Source organism: Hylaeus volcanicus, chromosome 8 (assembly GCF_026283585.1).
Source record: "Hylaeus volcanicus isolate JK05 chromosome 8, UHH_iyHylVolc1.0_haploid, whole genome shotgun sequence".
NCBI lineage: Eukaryota > Metazoa > Arthropoda > Insecta > Hymenoptera > Colletidae > Hylaeus > Hylaeus volcanicus.
In genome coordinates this window covers 10057816-10079133 of record NC_071983.1, presented here as the reverse complement: position 1 = coordinate 10079133, position 21318 = coordinate 10057816, and the positions used below count along the sequence as shown (strand labels likewise).

At 44.8% G+C, this 21318-nt stretch overlaps 2 protein-coding genes across 3 annotated transcripts in view; one reads left to right on the top strand and one right to left on the bottom strand.

The window, feature by feature from the left end:
* The first annotated feature begins 1165 nt into the window (after nucleotides 1-1165).
* Nucleotides 1166-2157, top strand: LOC128880969 (NADH dehydrogenase [ubiquinone] 1 alpha subcomplex subunit 6). Its single transcript, XM_054131587.1, has 3 exons — nucleotides 1166-1440; nucleotides 1685-1800; nucleotides 1876-2157. Exons 1-3 carry the CDS (start codon nucleotides 1317-1319, stop codon nucleotides 2011-2013), a joined length of 378 nt encoding a protein of 125 aa, XP_053987562.1. The 5' UTR covers nucleotides 1166-1316; the 3' UTR covers nucleotides 2014-2157.
* Nucleotides 2149-21318, bottom strand: part of LOC128880961 (receptor-type guanylate cyclase Gyc76C-like) — a 72001-nt gene continuing 52831 nt past the window's right edge. For both annotated transcript variants that reach the window (XM_054131568.1, XM_054131569.1), the window contains exons 5-20: nucleotides 10078-10384; nucleotides 8986-9132; nucleotides 8088-8281; nucleotides 7835-7994; nucleotides 7297-7451; nucleotides 6860-7147; nucleotides 6276-6536; nucleotides 6066-6137; nucleotides 5693-5861; nucleotides 5464-5613; nucleotides 5030-5369; nucleotides 4798-4921; nucleotides 4621-4719; nucleotides 4389-4533; nucleotides 4057-4313; nucleotides 2149-3878 (exon numbers count right to left, since the gene is read on the bottom strand). In XM_054131568.1, the coding sequence (XP_053987543.1) occupies nucleotides 2961-3878; nucleotides 4057-4313; nucleotides 4389-4533; nucleotides 4621-4719; nucleotides 4798-4921; nucleotides 5030-5369; nucleotides 5464-5613; nucleotides 5693-5861; nucleotides 6066-6137; nucleotides 6276-6536; nucleotides 6860-7147; nucleotides 7297-7451; nucleotides 7835-7994; nucleotides 8088-8281; nucleotides 8986-9132; nucleotides 10078-10384 (3786 nt within the window). In that variant the 3' untranslated portion in view covers nucleotides 2149-2960. The remainder of the gene's footprint in view (nucleotides 3879-4056; nucleotides 4314-4388; nucleotides 4534-4620; nucleotides 4720-4797; nucleotides 4922-5029; nucleotides 5370-5463; nucleotides 5614-5692; nucleotides 5862-6065; nucleotides 6138-6275; nucleotides 6537-6859; nucleotides 7148-7296; nucleotides 7452-7834; nucleotides 7995-8087; nucleotides 8282-8985; nucleotides 9133-10077; nucleotides 10385-21318) is intronic.

Sequence of the window (21318 nt, the reverse complement as noted above, 5' to 3'; positions counted from 1 at the left end):
AGGGAATTATAAATGATCCAATATGCGATTGTGGACAAGGAGAAGAAGACATAGACCATGTCGTATTCGAATGCTCTTTATATAATTGGGAAAGAGATTTAATCTAGCAAAGACTGAGAAAGGAGATAGCAAAAGTAGGAGAAACAGTATACGGGTTACTGAGACTGAATAGTGTTAAGGTTTATACAACGATAAGAGAATTTCTGAACAGTATTAACGAAGTGATATAAAAGATACAAGTACAAGAAAAGTACAAGTAGAAAATAACGAAAAGATGTTTAATTAGTAGACTAGTTTTAAAATCTGTGGTAGATGACAAAGTAAATATATTTTTACAAAACAATTTATTGCGAGCAGTAAATGTTAACTATATATGTATTCCGATAAAAAAAGTATCCTAGAATAAGTATCAATGTAAAACTGTAAAAAAGGAATAGTGCGAATGCCAAGATATCATTTGACGCACTTTAAATAAAGAACTAAAACTAAAAAAAAAAGGAACGATATCGCCATCTATCGGTGAAAAGGACGAACTAAAATTCCGACCTCCGTACAGCGCACCACCGGGAAAACGCCCAAGCTTGTCGCCGAATAGTTTCTTTTTTAACAACTAGATGACGCCAGTTTATCGGTTATTTACCGACATGATGGTAATGTATCGACAGGTCGGTAAAAAAAACACTGTAAATAGCGCCATCTGACATTTAAAAGAAGAACTAATCGAGGACAAACTTGGGCGTTTTCCCGGTGGTGCGCTGTACGGAGGCCGGAATTTTAGTTCGACCTTTTCACCACTAGATGGCGGTAGCAATTTTTGCCCTGTAATTCAAATGGATCTATAATGCATTAAAATTAAAATTTAATCATCTAATCAGTAAATTGAGCATTTTCCAGTACGTAGTATTATAATGTAGATAAATAAATGTGTAATAAATAAACGTTAAGGCTTCCTCACCGCCAGATGGCTTCGAGGTTAAATATATTTAAATTATTTAAAGGAATTAATAATACTTTCTTTGTATTTTTGGGTAATTACGTCAAACATTGACACTAATTATGTTTGGAGAGCGAAAAGAAGTACCCCTTCTTCCTTTATATCACCTTCTATTACATGCAAATCTCTTATATATTGTTGCATATGTAATTAGTATTGTATACATGATCCCTCTTCTCTAGTAGTCTATTAAAAGATAACGTTACTGCGACTTACGAAGGAATTAATAGTTATGTTTATATAAAAGAAGTTCATCCGTTTTTTGTGACACAGAGTCTTGAATCAGTTACTCTGTGTTGTCAGAGTACTACATAATACGAAAATGGCTGCTCCTTTAAAGGCAACTGTAAAAAAAGTGAAACCAATTCTTTCTATTAGTCCGGAAGATGCACGTAGAAGAGTAATACAGTTATACAAGGCCTGGTATCGAGAAATTCCTCTTGTCAGTATGTACCCAAAAGATACTAGAATAGTTTCCTTCGAACGTTAATCAGATGTGGTGTTACTTAACCTATCTGCGACAAGAATAGTAATACTTTCCAGGAATGCAAAGCCGTTCCTTTCTTTCATTAATGTGTAATATCGATTTAGTTCATTTAAAATTCCTTACATGTAGCGTACAATTTTGATTAAAAAGTGTTTTCATATCACATCTTCATCATCTTTACGTACAACTGATTTGTCTTGTAGAACTGAATTATGATATTCCAAAATCAGAGAACGATTGTAGGATAAAGTTGAGAGAAATGTTTGTACGTAATGCCAATGTCACAGACATAAGAGTTATAGATTTACTTGTCATTAAGGTAAGCCAAGGTTGATAGGTTAGAATACTTTATACTTAAAGGCTTTTTTACTAGTTTGTATATGTGCTGTTCTAGGGTCAAATGGAGCTTCAAGAAGTTGCAATGTTGTGGAAACCAAAAGGATGTCTTATGAATTATTGGAAAGAGACAGAGGAACCAAAGCCAACCGACTTCATGTCCAAATTCCTTTCGGGTCAGGACACGACCATATAGTTCTACTTTGTATAAGAATAAGTACACGTAAATACTTCTTACTAGTACTTGTATAGTAAATTACCTATAACTTATGCGAACGATGTGTATATATGCCGTACGCGCGATGCTGTCTGTAAAATAAAATTGAAAAGGGAAACAAAATGTAGTTGTTTATTAAAAAAAAATCAAGTTATACATTATTTGAAAAGATGAATCTTTAATCGACTCTTACAGAAGATAGAATATTTCTTTTAATTTACACTTTATCTTTACATCGATATATTATTATTCGCTTATATACATTTGACAAGATGATATATTACTAAGCACCTTAGGTACAATCTAGTTCACTTTTCACAGCCATACGGATAATTTGCTTTCCTTCAGTGAACAAGTATAGAATTATACATACATACATACATATATATACATACATATGTCTGAACTGAGTGTATTCGAACTTTCGTGAACTCACACCTTAGCAATATGCGCGTTCTTTCGTTCTTCTCCTGCATCGCGTAAAGGGAATCGACGTTTGTGCTAAACTCGAGATAGACATCCGCGTGATCTCTGCGTTTGTATACTTTGGTTAGAATTATTTTTATAAAACAGTTCGTCGTATTCTCGTCGTTATGCTCTCGGATTAAAAAAAAATGTTTTAACAAATAAATTCCGCGCTACGTAAAAAGACACGTACGCCGTCAAAACGATGCGTGTTTCTAGTACAAGTTATAAAATATCTAGGTATTACAAATATACACGATCGGTAACTTTCATACCCATACATTCCACGTATCTATGCTAAAAAGAAAAAAGAAAAAAAAGATGGCAACAATACATCATGCTTATGACTCGTAAATGTTGTTAACGTCTTTGTGCACTCGCACACGTTTCATAGCACAAGGTTCCATATTCGCGTACATCGCTTATCGTTTCTCCTCGGACAGAGAAGAGGCTCTGTATCATCAAACTATACTCTCACGTTCTGACTGTATATCGTACCCTGCTATCACGCCCCGTCTTAAGGAAACGTCGCTGTTCCGTAACCCGTTCCCACTGAACAGATTTACCAACCAACTTCTGATCGAATTTCTCGCGGAGGATTTCTTGTCCGGCACATTGTCCGAGCTAGGAACGGATGCCACCTGATCGAGGGAACGCCAACGTTTAACAGGCATCACTTCTCCCATGCAACCGCTCTCGTCTCCCAGCAAAGGCGTCTCCGCTTCGTTCGGCGATCCGTCAGTGTGGGGCACTATAATCACGTTACCGTTTGGATAGTTGTTGTTCAACACTTTCCCGGATATGTTCGTTTTCGAGCTTGTCCGCGTGCACTTGTCACAATTCTCCAGCGACCGGAAACTCTTCTTCGGTTCCTTCCACGAGAAGTTCGGCGACTCGAATCTCTTGTTGTACAATTCTAAGGGAAACGGATCCAACGAGCGGGACTCTCGTATTATATTCTGAAACGGATAGTCGCTGGTGGAGGACGACGAAGCGATCGTCGACAGAACCCTCGCGTTCTTTCGTAACTTCGGCCCGGTGTCGATGAAAAAGTCGTCAAGCGCCATCTTGATGTGGGCCGCTCGAGAGTCGACGTCATCCTGTATGCAACTCCCGACATTTTCCAACGTCGTCTTGGATACACTGTCGGCCAAGTAAAGAGGAGACCGTTCTACCTTTCGAGAGTTGAGGAGCCGCGGCACCGGACTGGATCCTCCGCACTGGGACGAAGAGTCGTCCGCGGTTGGTCGCGGAACGCTGGACTGTCTGCGACTTCCTGCTCCCAGACCGCCTAACAACGAAGCCTGGCGAGAGTCCGAATTCAACTTTGGACTTCTTCTCGGCCTACAGAAGAGCGGCGGAAGATCACCCACGTCGACCTGGGTAGATAAAGGAGCACGTGTAAGCGTAATTTCATTTAAAAAGGTCACGGAAACTTGAATTACACCAGTAATTACATTACGTTTAAAGCAAGTGAACAATAATGGCTGTAATTTTTATTACTTTAACTAGCTAACCTCGTTAATGTAACTGTACGCTTTTACACAGATTACTCACCTCTCGCTTTTGAATAGCTTTCTCGGTAGCTCCGGTGAGCCAATAAGTTTTCACTTCCCCCTTTCCTTTCATATGAACCAAACCGCGTTCCTCGATGATGTAACCACCGATCTTGTCCAAGGCATCTTTGCACTGACCGCTTATGTGAATACGTAATGGTTCACCGTTAGATTCCATACGGGAAGCGGTGTTCACGGTGTCTCCGAACAGACAATATCTGGGCATTGTCAGACCAACGACACCAGCCACCACAGGACCTGAAACGTTTATTATTTACGGATTGATGAGACCACACGTCGCATTTATTCATCTTCATCTACCGTGCACGCTACCTGTGTGAATTCCGATACGTAATTTAAGCGTGTCTTGAGGCCTGTGAGCTATGGTATGGTGTTTCACGGCGTTGAGTAAATCCAGAGACATCGACGCGATTTCCCCGGCGTGTCTGTTTCCATTTTTGATTGGCAAACCGGAGACCTGGAAGAGACGTATCGCTGTGAGGTGACGAGAAGCGACGATTAAGTAGACGAGGACTACAAAGTATCAGCAAAATAATTTATTTACCACCATGTAGGCGTCACCAATTGTTTCTACTTTATACACATCGTATCCTTTGATGATGCGGTCGAACAAAGTGTATAGGTCGTTCAAAAAGTTTACGACCTGTAAAATGCAATTGTAAAGGTAATCTCTGAGGTTGTGTACTTTGTTTCACCGGCAATTAATTTGAAAGAAACCCACCTGGAACGGCGTGCTTTCCGCTGACATTGCGGTGAAGCCTACGATGTCGCTGAAATATATAGTGACCAGGTCGAAGGCCTCCGGTTCCACACCGATGCCGTTCGTGAGGCAGTTGGCGACGGGTCTGCGAGGAACATGTGTAATATTTATGCCTTGAATATTCACTTATTTCTCGAAAAAAACTGGTAGACGCTGATCTAAGACTCTACGCTGATTTCAACGATACACTTACTCGGGCAGCATTCGGTGAAGCAGATCCTCGGTTTTCTGTTTCTCCTCGAAAAGAAGGCGTGTACGTTCACTGACTAGATCTTCGAGGTTGTTCGCATACTTCTCCATCATGTCCATCATTTGGTCCATTATATTGCGATGCCGTCCCGCTTTCATTTTCTTCAACCGCGTCCTGATCATTTTGAAGTCGGGCCTAAGCTCTGGACTCTCCGCCCAGCAGTCGGTAATCGTACTAACTATATACTCGGCACAGTCCGCTTCCGACTCGGACAGTATATCTACGTTAGGTCTAAACGGCGGTTCACCATCTTCTGGGAACCTTTTCACTCGGTCTATGATTTCTGTCAATTTGTTAACGGTCACATATAGATCTTTGTAACTGTATCCTCTTTCGGCGAACGCCTATTAAATGTCAACAGTCACGTGCATAATTACCTTTGGGTTCTAGATTCACGCCACCGTACGGGCCCTTGCGTCCAATTATTTCGAACAGTATAATAGCGAACGAGTAAATATCTCCCTCCTGGGTGCCTCTTATCGGAGCATTGGGATTTCTTAATAGCTCGGGTGCCTTCCAGAATAAGTCTGAAATGAAGCAAAGTTGTCAAGTTCTAGGTCTCGAAAACTTTGGGGTCTATCGCGATAACGTGGTTACTCCTCGTACTTCGATAATACTGATGTTCACCGATGCTGTCGGACTCGGCGCAGTGCCGCATATCGTGCAGGCCGAAATCAGAGACTTGGAGTACCCACCGCGATGTCACCACGCAATTGGAAGACTTCAGATTACCGTGACAGACTAGCACAGACGACTCATGAATGTACAGCATACCCTGCGTCCGAGTAAAATCGTTTAATAGAATGCCAACCAAGACTTCCGGGTGTAAGCATTCTCCAGTGGTCTTAGCCAAAAGATACAGCTTACAGCTGAAAGTCTCGGTTGGTATCAACCATGAAAAATCGAGCAACGATGGCTCGAAGAATGTCTTATTAAATAGAATAATATCAGAGTATCCGAACTTGGTCGAAACACTCACCTTAATGAGATCGTGAACTAACGACGCGATGAACATATCGTCCAACTTTATATCTTCGTTCTCGATGATGTCCTGAAACACGTACGACGATTCTATGATATATAAACCGGAGCCAGATTAAAGGCTTTAATAGATTATTCTTGTAAAGATAATTACATTATTCTTATTGTTTTAGTTAATCTTTTTTAGAAAAAGTTAAAGACGACGTACGTAAAGACTTCCTTTGGCGCAGTAGTCCGTAATTAACAATATCCTCATGGGCTCTACGCATGCCCCGATGAACGAGTTCAGATTCCCGTGTCTGATTTCGCGAAGTATACGCATCTCCTTCATCACGTCCCGCGAGATGTCCTTCTTCTTCGAGAACTTGAGCTCTTTTATTCGCACCACTACCCCGTGGTAATGCCCGGTTTGCGCGAACACCTGGCCCCCGCATCTTGACTCGTAGGACATTGCACTAACTAAGCTTAACTGCAACAAGAAGTCGCACTTATTCTTTGTAATTATAGGCGAGGATCGATTGGCGAGCGATCATTTGCGAAACACTACGTTGAAAACGTCAGTGTAGTATAGAGTTCTGCTATTACGAAAAGACCTTGCCAAGTGCATTTCTCCTACCTGTATATACATATTTTTTCTAAATCGTATAGACAGTACAATATCATCGCACTACAGTACAGTTGTTTCGGCAGTTTTGTTTCGGATGAACAGTTCGAATAGAACGTAGGCTATCCGTGGACAGGAATGACGTTCGACGATGAAGAGCACGAAGAGGATCAAATCTCATCATTTACCTTACTAGGGGAGGACATCATGTTGTCAAGATGAGGATAACCGTGTATCTCGCTCGGATCGATCTTCCACAGCAGCCCCTCTATTTCCTGTTCTATCTTCCACCTGCGATATATGCTCATGGTGATGACCGCGGCGCAGAACAATAGAACGGCCAGCACGCCGGCGGCCACGATGCTACGCAGATGCGTGTCGTCTTTGGGACAGTGTTCGTTGAGAAAACCGCATCCTGGTTCCGCTTCCGGTTTGTTTTTACCCGGCCAGTCCATGGCCTCCGACGGCCTGTACACCTGTCGACGCGACGGACCGATTATTCGACTAAATCTCGCGCGATCGACGCTGCATTACGGTCGCAGTGCAGATATAGTCGAATATATATATGCAGCGAATCGGCGCGAGAGTAAGTGATCTGCACGAATGCTGTAAACAACTCACTCACTAGAGTTTCACCCTGCTGAAATTGGCCCACGGGCTTCATTTGATAGTCGCAGGAGAAGTTGTTAAGCCGGAAGGGGTCCTTCTTCAGGGCCAGCACGGAGAAGTTCCCCTCCGAGTCGCCGAACTTGTCGAACTTTATCGTCGCGCCGCTGACACCTGTTTGGAAACGCGACACGCATCTCGTGAGCCTGACAACGTATCGTTTAATCGGCGATAGGACAGTCTGTTACTTTGAATCGAACGCAGAACGAATTCTTTTCGACGCGTAGAACTTGGCGCAAATTAATCTCGATTGTGGATATTTTATTCATTTAAAGGGGCATGTGCCATAAAATAAATTGCCTTGTAGAAGAAGAGATCTAAATTGGCAACTCGAGGAAGCAAACGATTACAAATGTTTGGTCACGTGACGAGAAATTATCGGTCATCGGTCGTGTTTTTAATCGAATCTACTCTTATCGAGGGGATCATCATCAAGAGCCACTTGACGCGGATCCGAGCGATTCAGATTGCCCCTGATACGAATTATACGTACTTACTTTGATACGTATGATTCCTGATAATGGTCTCGATGATTTGAGTGCCGTTGCTGGCGATCTCCTCGAGCGTATGTTCCGGTTGATCCCGCAGAAGCTGGTCCAAGGCTCTCGCGTACAGTTTCACGGAATCGTAGAGATACGCGGCGTGAATCGAAACATACTGAAACGAAAACGGTTCACGGTAACGACCGTAACGACAGAATCGCGTCGAGATTCGAATACGTGGAAAAAGAAGCGTTCAAGAGATGCCGACCTTCTCGTACTTCCTCAACAACTCAGGAACAGGGAAGTTGAAGGGCTCCTTGCTGCTGTACTCGCGAACCTTCTTCGTGAACTCCTCGTACTTCTGGGTGGGCGGCGTGGACGCCACCACCATCAGGGAGCGAGCCCTCTTCAGGAAGTCCTTTGGATCCATGCAATTCCGCAGATTGTCGAAGTGTTCTGGTTCTGAAAGTCGACCGAGACCACCGTCAGAAAGCGAATCTTCGAAGAGAACGGGCTGGAATCGTGATCTTTGAACGACGCGAAGGAAGCGTCCATCAAGATGGACTCACGTGTCGGAAACCGGGTCACGAACGGGCCGTGCTTGACCCGTGACGTTTAACTAATCGGGGATTAGATACGGACATTACGAGGTAACGAGGAGACGTTCTAGGAGCCGTGCTTGAGCAGACCTGAACAAATTTTAATTGGAACTAAAGTAAGAAATAACTGTTTGAAATAAGTTATTTCGGGCCGTTATATCTGAATTCAGGTGCTTGAAAATAAATCAGTTTAAAATAATTAATTATTTCGTTATTTTTATTTCGAATTTAACGAAAGGAATAATCTTCAAAATAATATGCAACGAAAAGAATTCTTTACACTTTAGGTAACAAACGTGGGCCTGTTTGCCATTTCATTTCATTGCTATCGAACTGAAAATCGTCGTGTACTTCTGATTTCACTTCGTATCATTTTTACGAACGATTCCACGATAATTTCAAACGATTATAAAATGAAATGATACGTTATTCGACATAACATTCGAAATAATGTCATTTGGAAAGTGACCAGGGCTGCTCTAAAGACACAGACACATCGTAAGACGGAACAGGGTCAATCGAATTTCACGGTATCGTTCTCTAAAACGATCCCTTTCGGCTACTCACTCCATAAGTACTTCTGCGCCTCGCGCTGCGAGTACGTCATCATGTCCACGTGTATCACCATGTACTCCCCGTTGTCCAGCAGCCGTTGATTCTGCATCGAGTTCATCATGTCGATCAGCGACATAGCCGTTCCCAGGAATATGTAAACTGCGAACAGATTTACGCCTTCCGTTAAACGCGCCGCGGGAGTCCGGTTGCAATTGAATACGCACAGGAACACGAGCCGCGATTTCCACAACGGAACCGACTTTCACGCTCGTTTCTAACTACGTAGGAAACGGCTGCACCATTTGCTACACAATTATCAATGAGATCATCGAACGGATGTTGCAGGCCCATATTATTCCATAAAGGAAACGTCGGTATAAAAATGGTCGATGAAGCTATCGCGCAGCATTGGATGCTGATACATTCTCCCTGGAAGTTAGTTTTCAAGATACGTGATCCACGTACGAACCCTTTGCACTCGAGGCCTTTTTCTCTGGTATCTACCAGCAACTCGAGATACTTTCTTAGCATTCTATTGCCACGAATGCTAAGCTTAGATTTACTTTGAAGATGAGATCTCTGATTTAAGATTTGAAAATCAGGTCGCCTTTACCTCACTGATTATCATTTTATCGACACTTCGAATCCCAAAGAAATGAATTATTATTGCTGGTAAATTTACTGCGTCAAACCTAGGGATGATCGAGAGTCACCTCTCGAGTGCAAAGAGTTGAAAGTGATTAGAATGATTTTCGTATTGTATATTACGTCTTCAATTACGTGAAGCAGAGAAGTTAGTCGTCGAGATATTGTTAGCGAACCATCAACGCTAAGGTGTTGAGTCGAGATTGTCATAGAGATTAATGTTAAAGATTACGTTAGAAATTCTTCTGGCAACGTTTCGCGTACGTTTCACTGACTCCGAATAAAAACAACGGAATCGTTCCAAAGTCAACAAAACAGAAACGAGTTTCGAGTCCGGGAATTTCCAAAAGGCGATAAATATTTCCACGAATATCGGCGAAATCTCGTTTCGGACGGTCGTTGGAAGGATCCAGTCGTCTCGCGCGAAATAAACAGAAAGGTAAGGGAACTTTGACTGACTTCTAGTCATATTTTTGGTCTCCTGTATAAACTGGAACCACACGCTGACTTGACAACACGGCAGCCTCTCCTCGCAGCACGTGTGGCGGTCCTCGACGGTTTTGTAGTGGTTCACGGTGAGATTGTGCTTGGTGGCCTGTTCCTGCAGGGACCGGGCGACCGTCGACCAGGCGCTCTCGGTTATGATGGTGAATTTGTTCCAACCGTAATGGAGCAGCAGCGCGATCACCGACTTTGTCACCTGCGTGTCCGGCGGCTCGGTCCTCGCGAACGTGTTCACCTTCGAGGCTTTGTAGTCCGAGCATTTCTGGAATCAAAACGATCCTATGGTTCGTTAAAAGGGTAGGTCCCTAAAGGGTAGATTCCATTCAAGGAGCTATGAAAAAGTTATGATATTCCAGGCATGAAATTGTTTCAGAGTTAGTCTCAGAGTCAGAGACTCAGAGTCAGAGTCTTAAAGCGAAATGTCCACATTCAACTGCTCGTAACTTATGAAATAGTGGATTCCTCGCCTTAAAACGCCAAGGTAAAGTTTAACCGTCGGCTGCACTTTACTTTGACGGACCTAAAATGTTTAGGTCTGGCTTAGAAAAAAATGTTTAGGTCTGGGTTAGGTCTGGGTTAAAAAAAACCTAGAAATTTTAGGTCCGCCAAGGTAAAGTTTGACCGAGTCAGAGATGACTCCGGGTTCGAGTCATAGTCTCAGAGTCAAAGTCTCAGCGTCCAAGTCAGAGACTCAGGATCCGAGTCAGAGACTCGTAATCTGAGTCAGAGTCGGAGTCTGAGAGTCTGTGACACTCAGCTCCGCGAGAGTAGGATATTCTAACTTAATTCAATGGAGTACCATTTCTGTTATCAATTTTATGCCAATTTTTTAGAGTATGACAAGCTTTCGACACTGTAGAAACTGTGGTTCTGCATGGCATGCAGGGTTGTGGGAAGACTACTCGAGGTACAAGTATGGATTCCAAGTTTCAAATAAATCGATCGTTAATGTTTCTAGAAGAAATCGCAATAAAAGGTTTTGGGAACGTTTACAAAGTCGAATGACCCATCAATGGCGAAAGAATGTAGAATCCACGCGGACGAGACGGCATAGTCGAACGTGATTCGAATAAATTCTTGTAGGAATGATCGTCTCAATAAAGATTCAGTCCATTAAAATTTTATTAAGATAATCTCTCCGGAATGGGAATAAACAGTACGCCTATTATGAATAACGGGACGGGGATTCCTTCCGATGAAGATTAACGCGATGAGTTATTGCTCGAATAAATTTCGAAAATAAACTCTGGGCGACGATATACCGGGCGAAATGGAGAAAAGTGAAAAAAGAGGTCGGTGGAACGGGGTCGTGACAAAAAAGAAAAATGGAGAAACGAAAGGAAAAAATGCGGTAAAGTCATCAAACAAAAAGGGTCGGAGGGGCGAAACCGCGAAGAGGAGAAATTGACAAACGGGCGAAAAGGGGCAGCGGAAGAATAAAGGGCTGAAAATTGAAAGGAGAAGCGAGGGGGACAAGGAAGATGTGGAAGATGAAGAAGAGGGAACCGTGGAGATCGGGGAAAAAGGAAGAAAAAGTGAAGGTGGAGAAGGTGGAAAGAGAGAGTATAAGAGATCGAAAGAGAGTAGAAGGCAGGAGAGTAACGCGGCAAAGTGGGCTGCGTCGGGTGCCATGGTGTGTGGCGTGCGGTTAAATATAAACCTGTGGCAGCCACCACGAAGGAGGGCAGGAGGAGAGTGGAATGAACGGGGCAACTCTCTTCTCGTGCTCGTGCGCACAAGTACACGGGGCGGTTGCTCCGTACAGTTGAAATGTGACATGCGCTCATTAACATATAAATTAAACGTGACAACTAGGGGTCAGTTCTACTTTAACCGTGGAGACCACCGCGTGGTCCATTTTTCGTTGTTTTTTCCAATCCTTGGACTTCCCCACCTTCCAATTACTTCACTCTCCCCTGCAATCGACCGACCAATTTTCCTAAACGTTACATTGTTGCAGCTGCAGATCTGCGGTTGCAGACGTCGTTGCCGCAACAACGGAGTCACGTAACGGGAAACGTGACCGAAAACTCGGCATTGTTTCTTTCCGCGGTCCATCAATTCGCGGCTCTCGTTTTGCCCTTTATTGGAAGTTAACGACGGTTGAACGCGAAGCCGCGTTCTCACGTGCGCCGCGGGTCAGATGTCATCCGCTGGGATCGGTACCTTTGACGCATGGCGGTGCAAACGATGTTCCGACTAGCTACTTTTATCTGAATTTATGATCGTAGAAAGTATCAGGTCGTCTCGGTAAGTAATGTCACGAACTAATCGTAAAATAATGAAACGATGAACAATCGTCAACGTGAATAATCTATTCTACCACGACCACGGTGAAACGGTAAGTCCTTCGGGGCTCGGTAAAGGTGATAAACCAGGTAATACGCATTGACGTTTGGGTGTTAACGCTTTATCTAACGTTGTCTAACTTCAGAATTTATCTATAAGAACCTAGTAACTCTATTGTTTGTAATACTCAATTTAAGGAAGTAAATAAGGTTCTTGATACACGTACTACTAGTACGTCGAAATTAATGTTAACCTAGATTAATGTATGCTAATATAGACAATCCTTTTCTAAGTTGAAGGCTCTTCCAAATTTGATGTACGGGATATACACTCAGTCCATCAAGTATTCGTACCCTCTAAATTTATCGAAGAACTCTGTCTGAATTAAACGATAGGTTTAATATTTTCAAATGAATCCATATATACACAAATAGACTTTACGTTTATACATTCACAATACAAGATTTATTTGGAAACATTAAGCTCATCGTTTAATATCGACAAATGTCGTTAATAGACCTAGATGGTATGAATATTTATGAGACTGACAATACAATTTCATTCGTTGCAAATATTAGCTTATTAAATCCTCGAGATAAACCAGGGTCTCTGGCATTTTTTCGTCCACCTACGATTCCAGGAAGTCGTGATCGTCAGCACTTTACCCACCTGTCCGGGATTGTTCTTTTTCCTCCGTTCTCGTCGCCGATCGTAAATTCGGCCGACGGTTTTTTCCTTTTACCGAGGGAATTTCGGCTGGAAGAGGCCAAACTGGACATCGCCGCGAGGAGGCAAAAAGAGCCACGACCGAAACGGAGCTGCTCCTTTCGTAGGAATCCTTCCGACGAACCGGACGTCGGGCGTCGCGCGACAAACAGGGAACGATCGTCGCGTTAAATTCGCCGAAGGGAAGTTGACTATGCGCGGTGATAGCGAAATTATTGTAATCGTCGCTTCAAAAGAAAGGAACGAAATTGATCCGGCTTGTCGTCACTCGGGAGGAAGTAGCCGGGCCGCATTGGGAATGAAAAAATTATTAGCGAGGCGGATGGCTTGCTGCGGTTGATTAAAAAGAAGCCGTGACAAAGGACGCGTTAGCTCGATGAAATTTTCGACCCTGGTGGAATTAAAGGAAGTCGAGATTAGATTGGATTCTATTAGAAAAATGGATGCTTAGACCTCTGTGTATGGATCTATTGCGCCTTCTGCGTGTCAGGATTACTTGAAACTATAGATTCTGTGAGCATTCGAACGTCGAAGAGTGTTTCCGCCTACGGAACTTGGACGTCGCATCGACTTCCGTCGATTCCAGGGACCGTGAGTTTATTAAGGTACCTAAGCGTGTTAAATGACCGCGGCGAGGCCAGGTATCCTCTTCCTAGGGCGTTTTAAGTAACGAGGGAGAGCGTAGGCGAGTCAGGTGAGTTTCTGATTTTCACCTTTGGCCATCCTCGGCTCCTCTCGATCTGTCCCTTACAGTTTCAAATACTAAATATGGTGTTCCACCGTAAGTGCCGTTCGATCTCGGTACGTTGAACCGTGAACACCGAAATTTTGCATCCACGGATTACCTGACAATCTTGTTTAAATACGGAAAGCGACCGTGGATGTAATCGTACGTAACTAAGACGCTGCAACCACGCAACTGTGTCCCCCAGGTTTTGCATAGAACGCGGCCAGTGATCGATGATCCGGTAGACGAAACTGGTCTGGGTTAGAAAACCAGTCCTCCCAGTTCCCGTCGAGACGGGGCCAACAAAGAGGACGCGCTCACCTATGCAGATTCGCATTGTTTTAAGGGCGGACCCACCGCGGCCCGGTAAACAAAACCGAGCAACCTGGTCGGTTATCCTGGTTGGTGAACGAGGTGGGCTTTGGTCATTGCCGGCTCGCGACGTGCTGTTATTCTGGGCTCCACTCGGCTATATTTAGACGAGACCACCTTGAGGGAGCTCGAGAGAGGCTCGAGTGCTCTCCGCGGACTGCAACCGCAGCCTTTTCTCTATTGGCCGATTGTGCGTTGGTTGTGCAACGCGTTCGCGATCCTTTGGAAAAGCAATCGCGGAATTCCTCTGCCTACGTCCATTTTTCCAAGCGTTTTCGTCACGGATCCTCGATCACCGATCATTCCCGTTCGATAGGGCTTGCTTCGACTTGGATGACCTGTTTTGGTGTACTTCAGACGTCCTGAAAGTTAACACGTTTCGCGTTAAGCTGTTTTCCCCCGACTTGTCGATCCGGCCATTTGATGTTTTAATTAAAGATTTATATACATGCTGGCTGTGACCCGCGGTTTCACCCGCGTGGAATACTGTGGAATATTGCAGAAGCTTTGCTCGTCGTGTTGTGTATGAAAAATATTTCATTTCAATTCGTTATGTCGATAAACCATAAATGAAGTTTATTGCAGTTTATTTAGATTGTTTTAATTTCGCATTCAATTTCGAAATAATGACCGGTGGTATGAAGTCGTTTCTGTGTACAATTGCAGGTCAACAATGTGTTAATAAGCAACGTGTTATCCAACCTCATTTATACACCCTTCCAGCCTCAACAATTTAACGAGATTTCGTTCATCGTCCATCGCTACCAAGAACGCATTGCACGTGCCTCGCGAATTCATCTCGAGTTTTTTTTTCAAATTTATATGTTACCGCTCCATAATTGCTCGCTGCATGAATAAAATAAGCACCCAAGATATTTCATCTTTCCGTCGCTGCGGCGATTCCCGTCGTTCCTTAAAATTATGTCTCTCTAAACTCGTGTTTACGACGAAGAACGCGCGGCGGTTGTTCGGCCTGGTGCATCGACAATCGTCCCGTCCGCTGAATAACAATGGAATAATCGTCGTCCGCATCTTGCGAGCCAGTTTAATCGCGTACATCGATGGCGAACAGTCGCAACGTCCCCGTGCTGAAATCACGACGCCCCCTCTGAAAAACAACGTTCATACACCGTGCTTCGAAGATCCCCTTCCTGTTTGTCGCGAGACGGAAGTCACACCTGAGGAGGAAGACTCGAAAGGAAGTTAAGAACGTGTCGGAATATTAATCTCTTGTTTAACAGAGACGAGCACTGCTCCACAAGCGAGTAAACAAATGCGCGATGAATCCTTTAGCGACCGAGTGGACACGATGAACTTTGACTAATCGATAGTGGCATCTGTAGGTGAAAGAGTATATAGATGGGACTCTTGAGACATTTTCAGATTAACACTTTAACTATCGGTCAGTTTATGAGGGGTTGAAGCTATCAAAAAGATATTTTAAATTACATAGAGTTCTTTGAATTCCGAAGTAAAGGATTATTCTATCAAAGTGTCGGAGTGAACAGAATTCTTCCCCGCTGTATCAGCATACTTTAGCACCCCGAATAAATACTAAGACAACTCTCGTTCGATTCCTCGCGCGGATGACTTCGTTTTTTTTTACAATGGCCGAGTATTGCCCCGCCGAAGGTGACAAGCAACAACGGTAACGTTGTGCCAGAAATACCACTCTTCCTGATACAACGCGCTGGCTACTACAGCAGAACGGAAAGATCGCTTCCCGGAATTCGCGAGCGTGTGAACGGATCACGTCCTGGCCCGTTAATGGTGGCTATTAGTGTTCTCGAGGGAGACCGTTTACGTGCACCAAGATCTTGCCAAACGACACGCTCCGTGTCGCAGATAAATTCGTTGCTCTCGGAGGTCCCGACCGGTGAAACGTGCCGGGCTTTTATCTTGAATATCAATCGATAATCCCCTGGCTCGTTAACTCTCTCCCTCCGTTCGCCGTTCTTTTCCCGCGATTGTCTCGCTCGCGCCGAAGCCATCGGTGAAAAGTTCAATTTTCTTTCACCTTCGACCGGTGAAATGCGACCGCCGCGCATCGCTAACGACCCGATACCCTTCGAACAGCCCAGACCAAAAAGGGACGAGGAGAAATTCATCGAACGAGCAAATTCTTTCCAAAGAATTAGAAAGCCGTCGAGGAACAGCGGCCCCCATTAGATAATTGAACTTGAAGCCGCGGGACGCTGCGTTACACCAATTAAGCCCAGGCTTTCGGATAATTTGGGAACCCGTTGCTCGATGCGCCGTCGAGTAAAATCTACGTCCACATGGGACGCGTTGATTGGTCGTTTTGACCGTCGCGGGCATAACTTCCCGAATTATACCGTTAATGCGCGCTATTCTGGATTCCACGGGCGATCGTCGATGGCCTCATGCCGAAGAAGATTAGCTCGACGATAAGGGCCCGCCGCTAATGGGGAGAGACTCTCGGTTTTTCGGCTCGATACACGTTTCAACCGCGAGCGTGCCGCTTTATTAAGTGACAGGCATTCGTGAGACGACGCTCGTTTCCGCCAATCACGGCAACGGATGATAATTCAAGGAGCACCGTGCGAATCTGAAAACGCAATGCTCGATGATAACGCTCCTTTACGCAACGACTCAACTCTCAAGCCTACATTATTGATGCCACAGAATTCATCAGCTTGTATTTAACGACGTTCGAATAAAATTGATACTAGCATAGGATATTTATTTTGTTTAACCCGTAACGAATACCAGGAGATCGTTGGCGAATAGAGAGTTTTCCGTAATCGAAAGGGGAAAACAGATGTTCGGACATCGAGTGGTCAAACGACGGAACCGATACGAGCAAGTTTTCTCTCGAGAGATCAAAGGTGCCGAATGGTATTTAGATACGGTATATTTATATTTAGCCCCGCCTCGTGTCTACAGCCGCGCTCCGGTATAAACATAATGGAACGTATTTACTAACTCGGGCGTCATTATACATTCTAATTCGAGGAATGAGGAGCGGAACGCCTGTAACCAGTGGCTCTTGCCACGGACAAACGACCGACCAAGAGCACACTCATGTTCCCATTCGTGATTTTACAAAACCAAGTGGAAGATTTCCGTGCCGTGGACTCGTGGAGCGTTATAACCATCGGCGATTCCAACGAGAAAGTACAACGTTTCAAAAATAAATGGCCGATACGCGCGTCCGTGTTTCGCAACCGACGCGTTTCGCGGCGGAGATTTATCAGGCAGGAAAGGTGTTTCAAATTGTACACCGACGAACGGTGTCCCCCACTAAAAATAAATTTCTAAACCGGAGAATCATTGCGCGGCCCTGTTCGCGACGAGCGCGTGTAGCGGAGAAGCCGAACAGCCGAGGGGGTGGGTGGGACGCGCAACTCTTTACGCACAGGCGCATGCGTACGGGAGAGTATCGCGCCGACGCATGCGCAGAGGCGACGGGGCACGCGGTGGGGGCACCGCGCACACAGAAACAGGGCGGTGCTTTCATTTATTCATAAATCAACAGCGTCTATTTATAGCACCGACGGACAAATAGCGATAGTTGCGCGCGCGTGCGAGCGCGCCACTGTTGTATCCTTGAATGGCGAAACAATCGAATGGAAATAAAATGCGACCCGATGAAAAATCGACGAAGCCGCGATGTACCCGGTTGCTGATCTCTTCCTCGAGCACGTGGACAACTTTTAGCGCCGCGTCTGGTTTCGTTCGGTCAGGGTCGCGGGGCCCCCGTCTACGATAATTAGCCGTCTCCCTGCTTCGATGCTGACTATTTCTGGAAAGTTTTTCATTCCATTGCTACCGGCCAGTCCCGTTTTAAATAACGGCCAACCACTTGGAGTTCTCTCGAATAAATTACTCTCAATTAGAGGAACGATACGTTGGTACACTGGCGAATTAATAAACTACTCCACGCTCTTTATGAAAACTCCACTTTGACTGGCTTCTGAAAACGAATCAAGTGCAAAAACAGTACAAAAGTCACTTTTCAACCGAATTTCTAATGGACACTTGGGGTACCCGACGACTGTTTGGAGACTTCGTTTGTTAATCCACCAGCGTTGCATCTTCGAGTTGTGGGCTCTTAAGCGAATAAGTGCTGTATTTGCAACACACGAAGCCATCTGTTGCTAGAAGCTATTCTTTTTATAATAGAATGTTCGAATACTAGAAGAAAGTATAACAATTTTCCCTAAATCTGTCAAATTGCGGACGATCGCGTAGTACGCAAACCATGTGCCTCAAATTTGCCCCTAATATTTTGTGGTGTGCGGTTTCAGGTACGTTGGAGTATCTTTACGATTGTTACATCAAGAGACTGTTGACTCGATTCACGGTAGAAAGCGATCGTAGACCACTGTGGGATGGAAGTTCGAGACGGACGGTGTGTATGGGACGCGGTATCGAGACACGGGATGGGAAGTTGCCCGTACGGGCTGGTGCCGATGCTGGTCGCTGCCGTGTCGGTCGTAGCTGGTTCGTTCGGTCTGTCGCTTGGCGAAGCAATAGCCCAAGCTAAATATAGCCTGGTGATAAACATAGGCAGTTAGTGGAGCCGCAGTGTAGAGCGGTATCCTTGGATATACTCGAATGACGCCGGATACACGATTGGTCTCTCGTAACGCCGTGGGATTTCGGGGTCTACCTGAGAGCCATTCAAGAATTCCCGACCTGGCCAGAGGCGAACGCGCGTAGCTCACAGCTGGGAATCGAAACTGCCGCGAGGAGGAGCGTGGAAATTGGAAGTCGTCGCGGCGTGTCTGGGTGCAATTAGCGTTTTCGATCGGTGTTATACGACGTTAACGATCGTTTTATGGTAATGGGCAATTAATATTGCATGACGCGTAATCGGAGGTGTTGAACTCCGCCAGACGGAATTCGTCGTCGCGCGATTTCGCGTCTGCCCGATCGAGCGGAATCCGATCGCGACGCTTTGCACCGGTTTAAGTAAAGCAACGCTCTCCGGATCGGGCGTGCATGGAATTCTTTGCTCGAGCGTTACGGTAAAATCGTCGTGTTCTCTTTTTGCTCTCCCCTTACTTTATACATATCCGACATATTCTGTCGATTTAAAATGCCTCGGGGCCTTCAAAATTCTGCACGCCTCGTTAGTTCTTCGACGCCTGGAATATGGATTCCGGAGCTAGAGCTACGGTAAAAAGAGTCATACCCAGCTGCCCGGGAATGCGAAACACGAATTCTTAACAAGATATCTATCAACGACGGTGCAAAGTAGCGAACCAATAGATACCTCGAATAGTTCTCGTTTTATACAATTCCGAAAATGCCCCAGTTTCTCCGTAAAACACGTCTCTTCAAATGAAATTTCAATCCTGCTAGAAATATCACTTCACTTACAATTCGGAGTTCAAATTTAACCTTCCCCATTTTCCTCCACGCTGGTGGATTACATTACAGAATGTGCTCGACGTTCACAATCCTAATTCTGTATGTCCCGTGAATATCCTCGGTTTTGCACCTCTACTCGCTTCTAGTTGTCCACAGACCCCTACCTAAAATAATTATTTGTGTACATCGGCGTGGATTCGCGAATTTCAGGGTATTCTCCGCGCGAAAGTCGACAGAATGAAGCGTATTCTCCTTCCTTGATTCGATTCGCGTCTCGACAAAGCAACGCCCGGGTCTAAATATAGTCGGTCCGATAAACACAGACACTTGGACATATGCTCGACTGATAACGGATAGTCGCTGTAACACGGTTGCTGTAATATCGTACACAACCGCCGTAATACTACATGATTTACGTTGTTTTCGCGTCGCGATTAACGGCAAATATTGACAGACGCTGATAGGAAACCCGGCCCGTTCGAATCTGCGCGAATTTAAGGAGGCACCGAGAGAAAAAGATAAGGCCACGTTTGTGCAACGTATATATTTTTTTAGCCGTCGTTAAAAAGGAACGATCACGTCTCCTTTCGCGTGATAACGCGGCCGCGTTGAATCGCCGCGCGTCGGTCGGTACCCGAACAATTATAAAACGGGGAATCAACATCGCGCGAATTCCAGCACGATCACGCAAACCATGCCATCCGCGATGTCGAAAATACTTTGCGACAATGAATTGCGACACGCGAGCCTCTTGTATATCCGTCGAAAGCCTCGATACCTCTCGAAATAGCTGCAACTGAGGTGAAAGAAAGGAAAAGAATGAGAAACGAAACGGTACGAGTTTTGAGATAACAGTGATAGTTTCGAACGTGAGGTGAATCGTTGATAGAGTACAGGGTGCACAGATTTACCCTCGTATTTGTTTTGCTACTTTATCATTACTTGTTTTTCACCGAAGTAGAAGCTCCTCTTAATTTTACTCTGAAAATGTTTGAACGAGAGAGTAGAATACGAGATCTGAATTCCATACAATCCACCTTTGATAAATGAGTATCATAGTCCTCTAGAAAACTGAGGTGCTCCAGAGACTCAAAAGAGTCCTTCGAGTTTTCTCTAAAAGATCCACCCGAGAAAATAGGCGATACCGAACCCAGGCAACTAGAAAATAACCCCAATCTGAAACTAACGAGAAATCATGGATTTGAATTAAATTTGAAAGATTCCAATTTCGCGTGTTTTTGGAGTGCGAATGCTGGGACCAAACGACGGTAAACAGAGTGTTACGGACGTACGCGGATCGTTCCGGGAATTATCGGCTCCCCGCTCCCGGAGATTATATTTAGAACGCGGTATTAGGATCAACGCGGTGATAGAACGAGCTCAGCCGACGACAAATTAAAGCGATCGCGACGGAGCCGTTGCGGCTCGTTAAATCGCACGCACTTCGCGTATGCTCGCTTGAAAGCGTCGCCTTATGCAGAGCGGCCCAACATTTCGCGAAGATCTCCGGTCGAGCCGTAATTCGAATCGTTCTGCTTGAGTTATAAAACGCTGTTCTCGTTTAAACTGTTTCTCGGGTTTCTCGCTATCGACGGAAACGACAGGAGCGTCGTTCCCGCAGACGTCTTTCGACGAGATCGTTCGTATCCTGGAACGGCCACTCCAATCGCGTCGATGAGTATCGACTTTGGAATGAAAACGTATGGACGATAGTTTGTTTCACCTATTTTCTATAAATATAC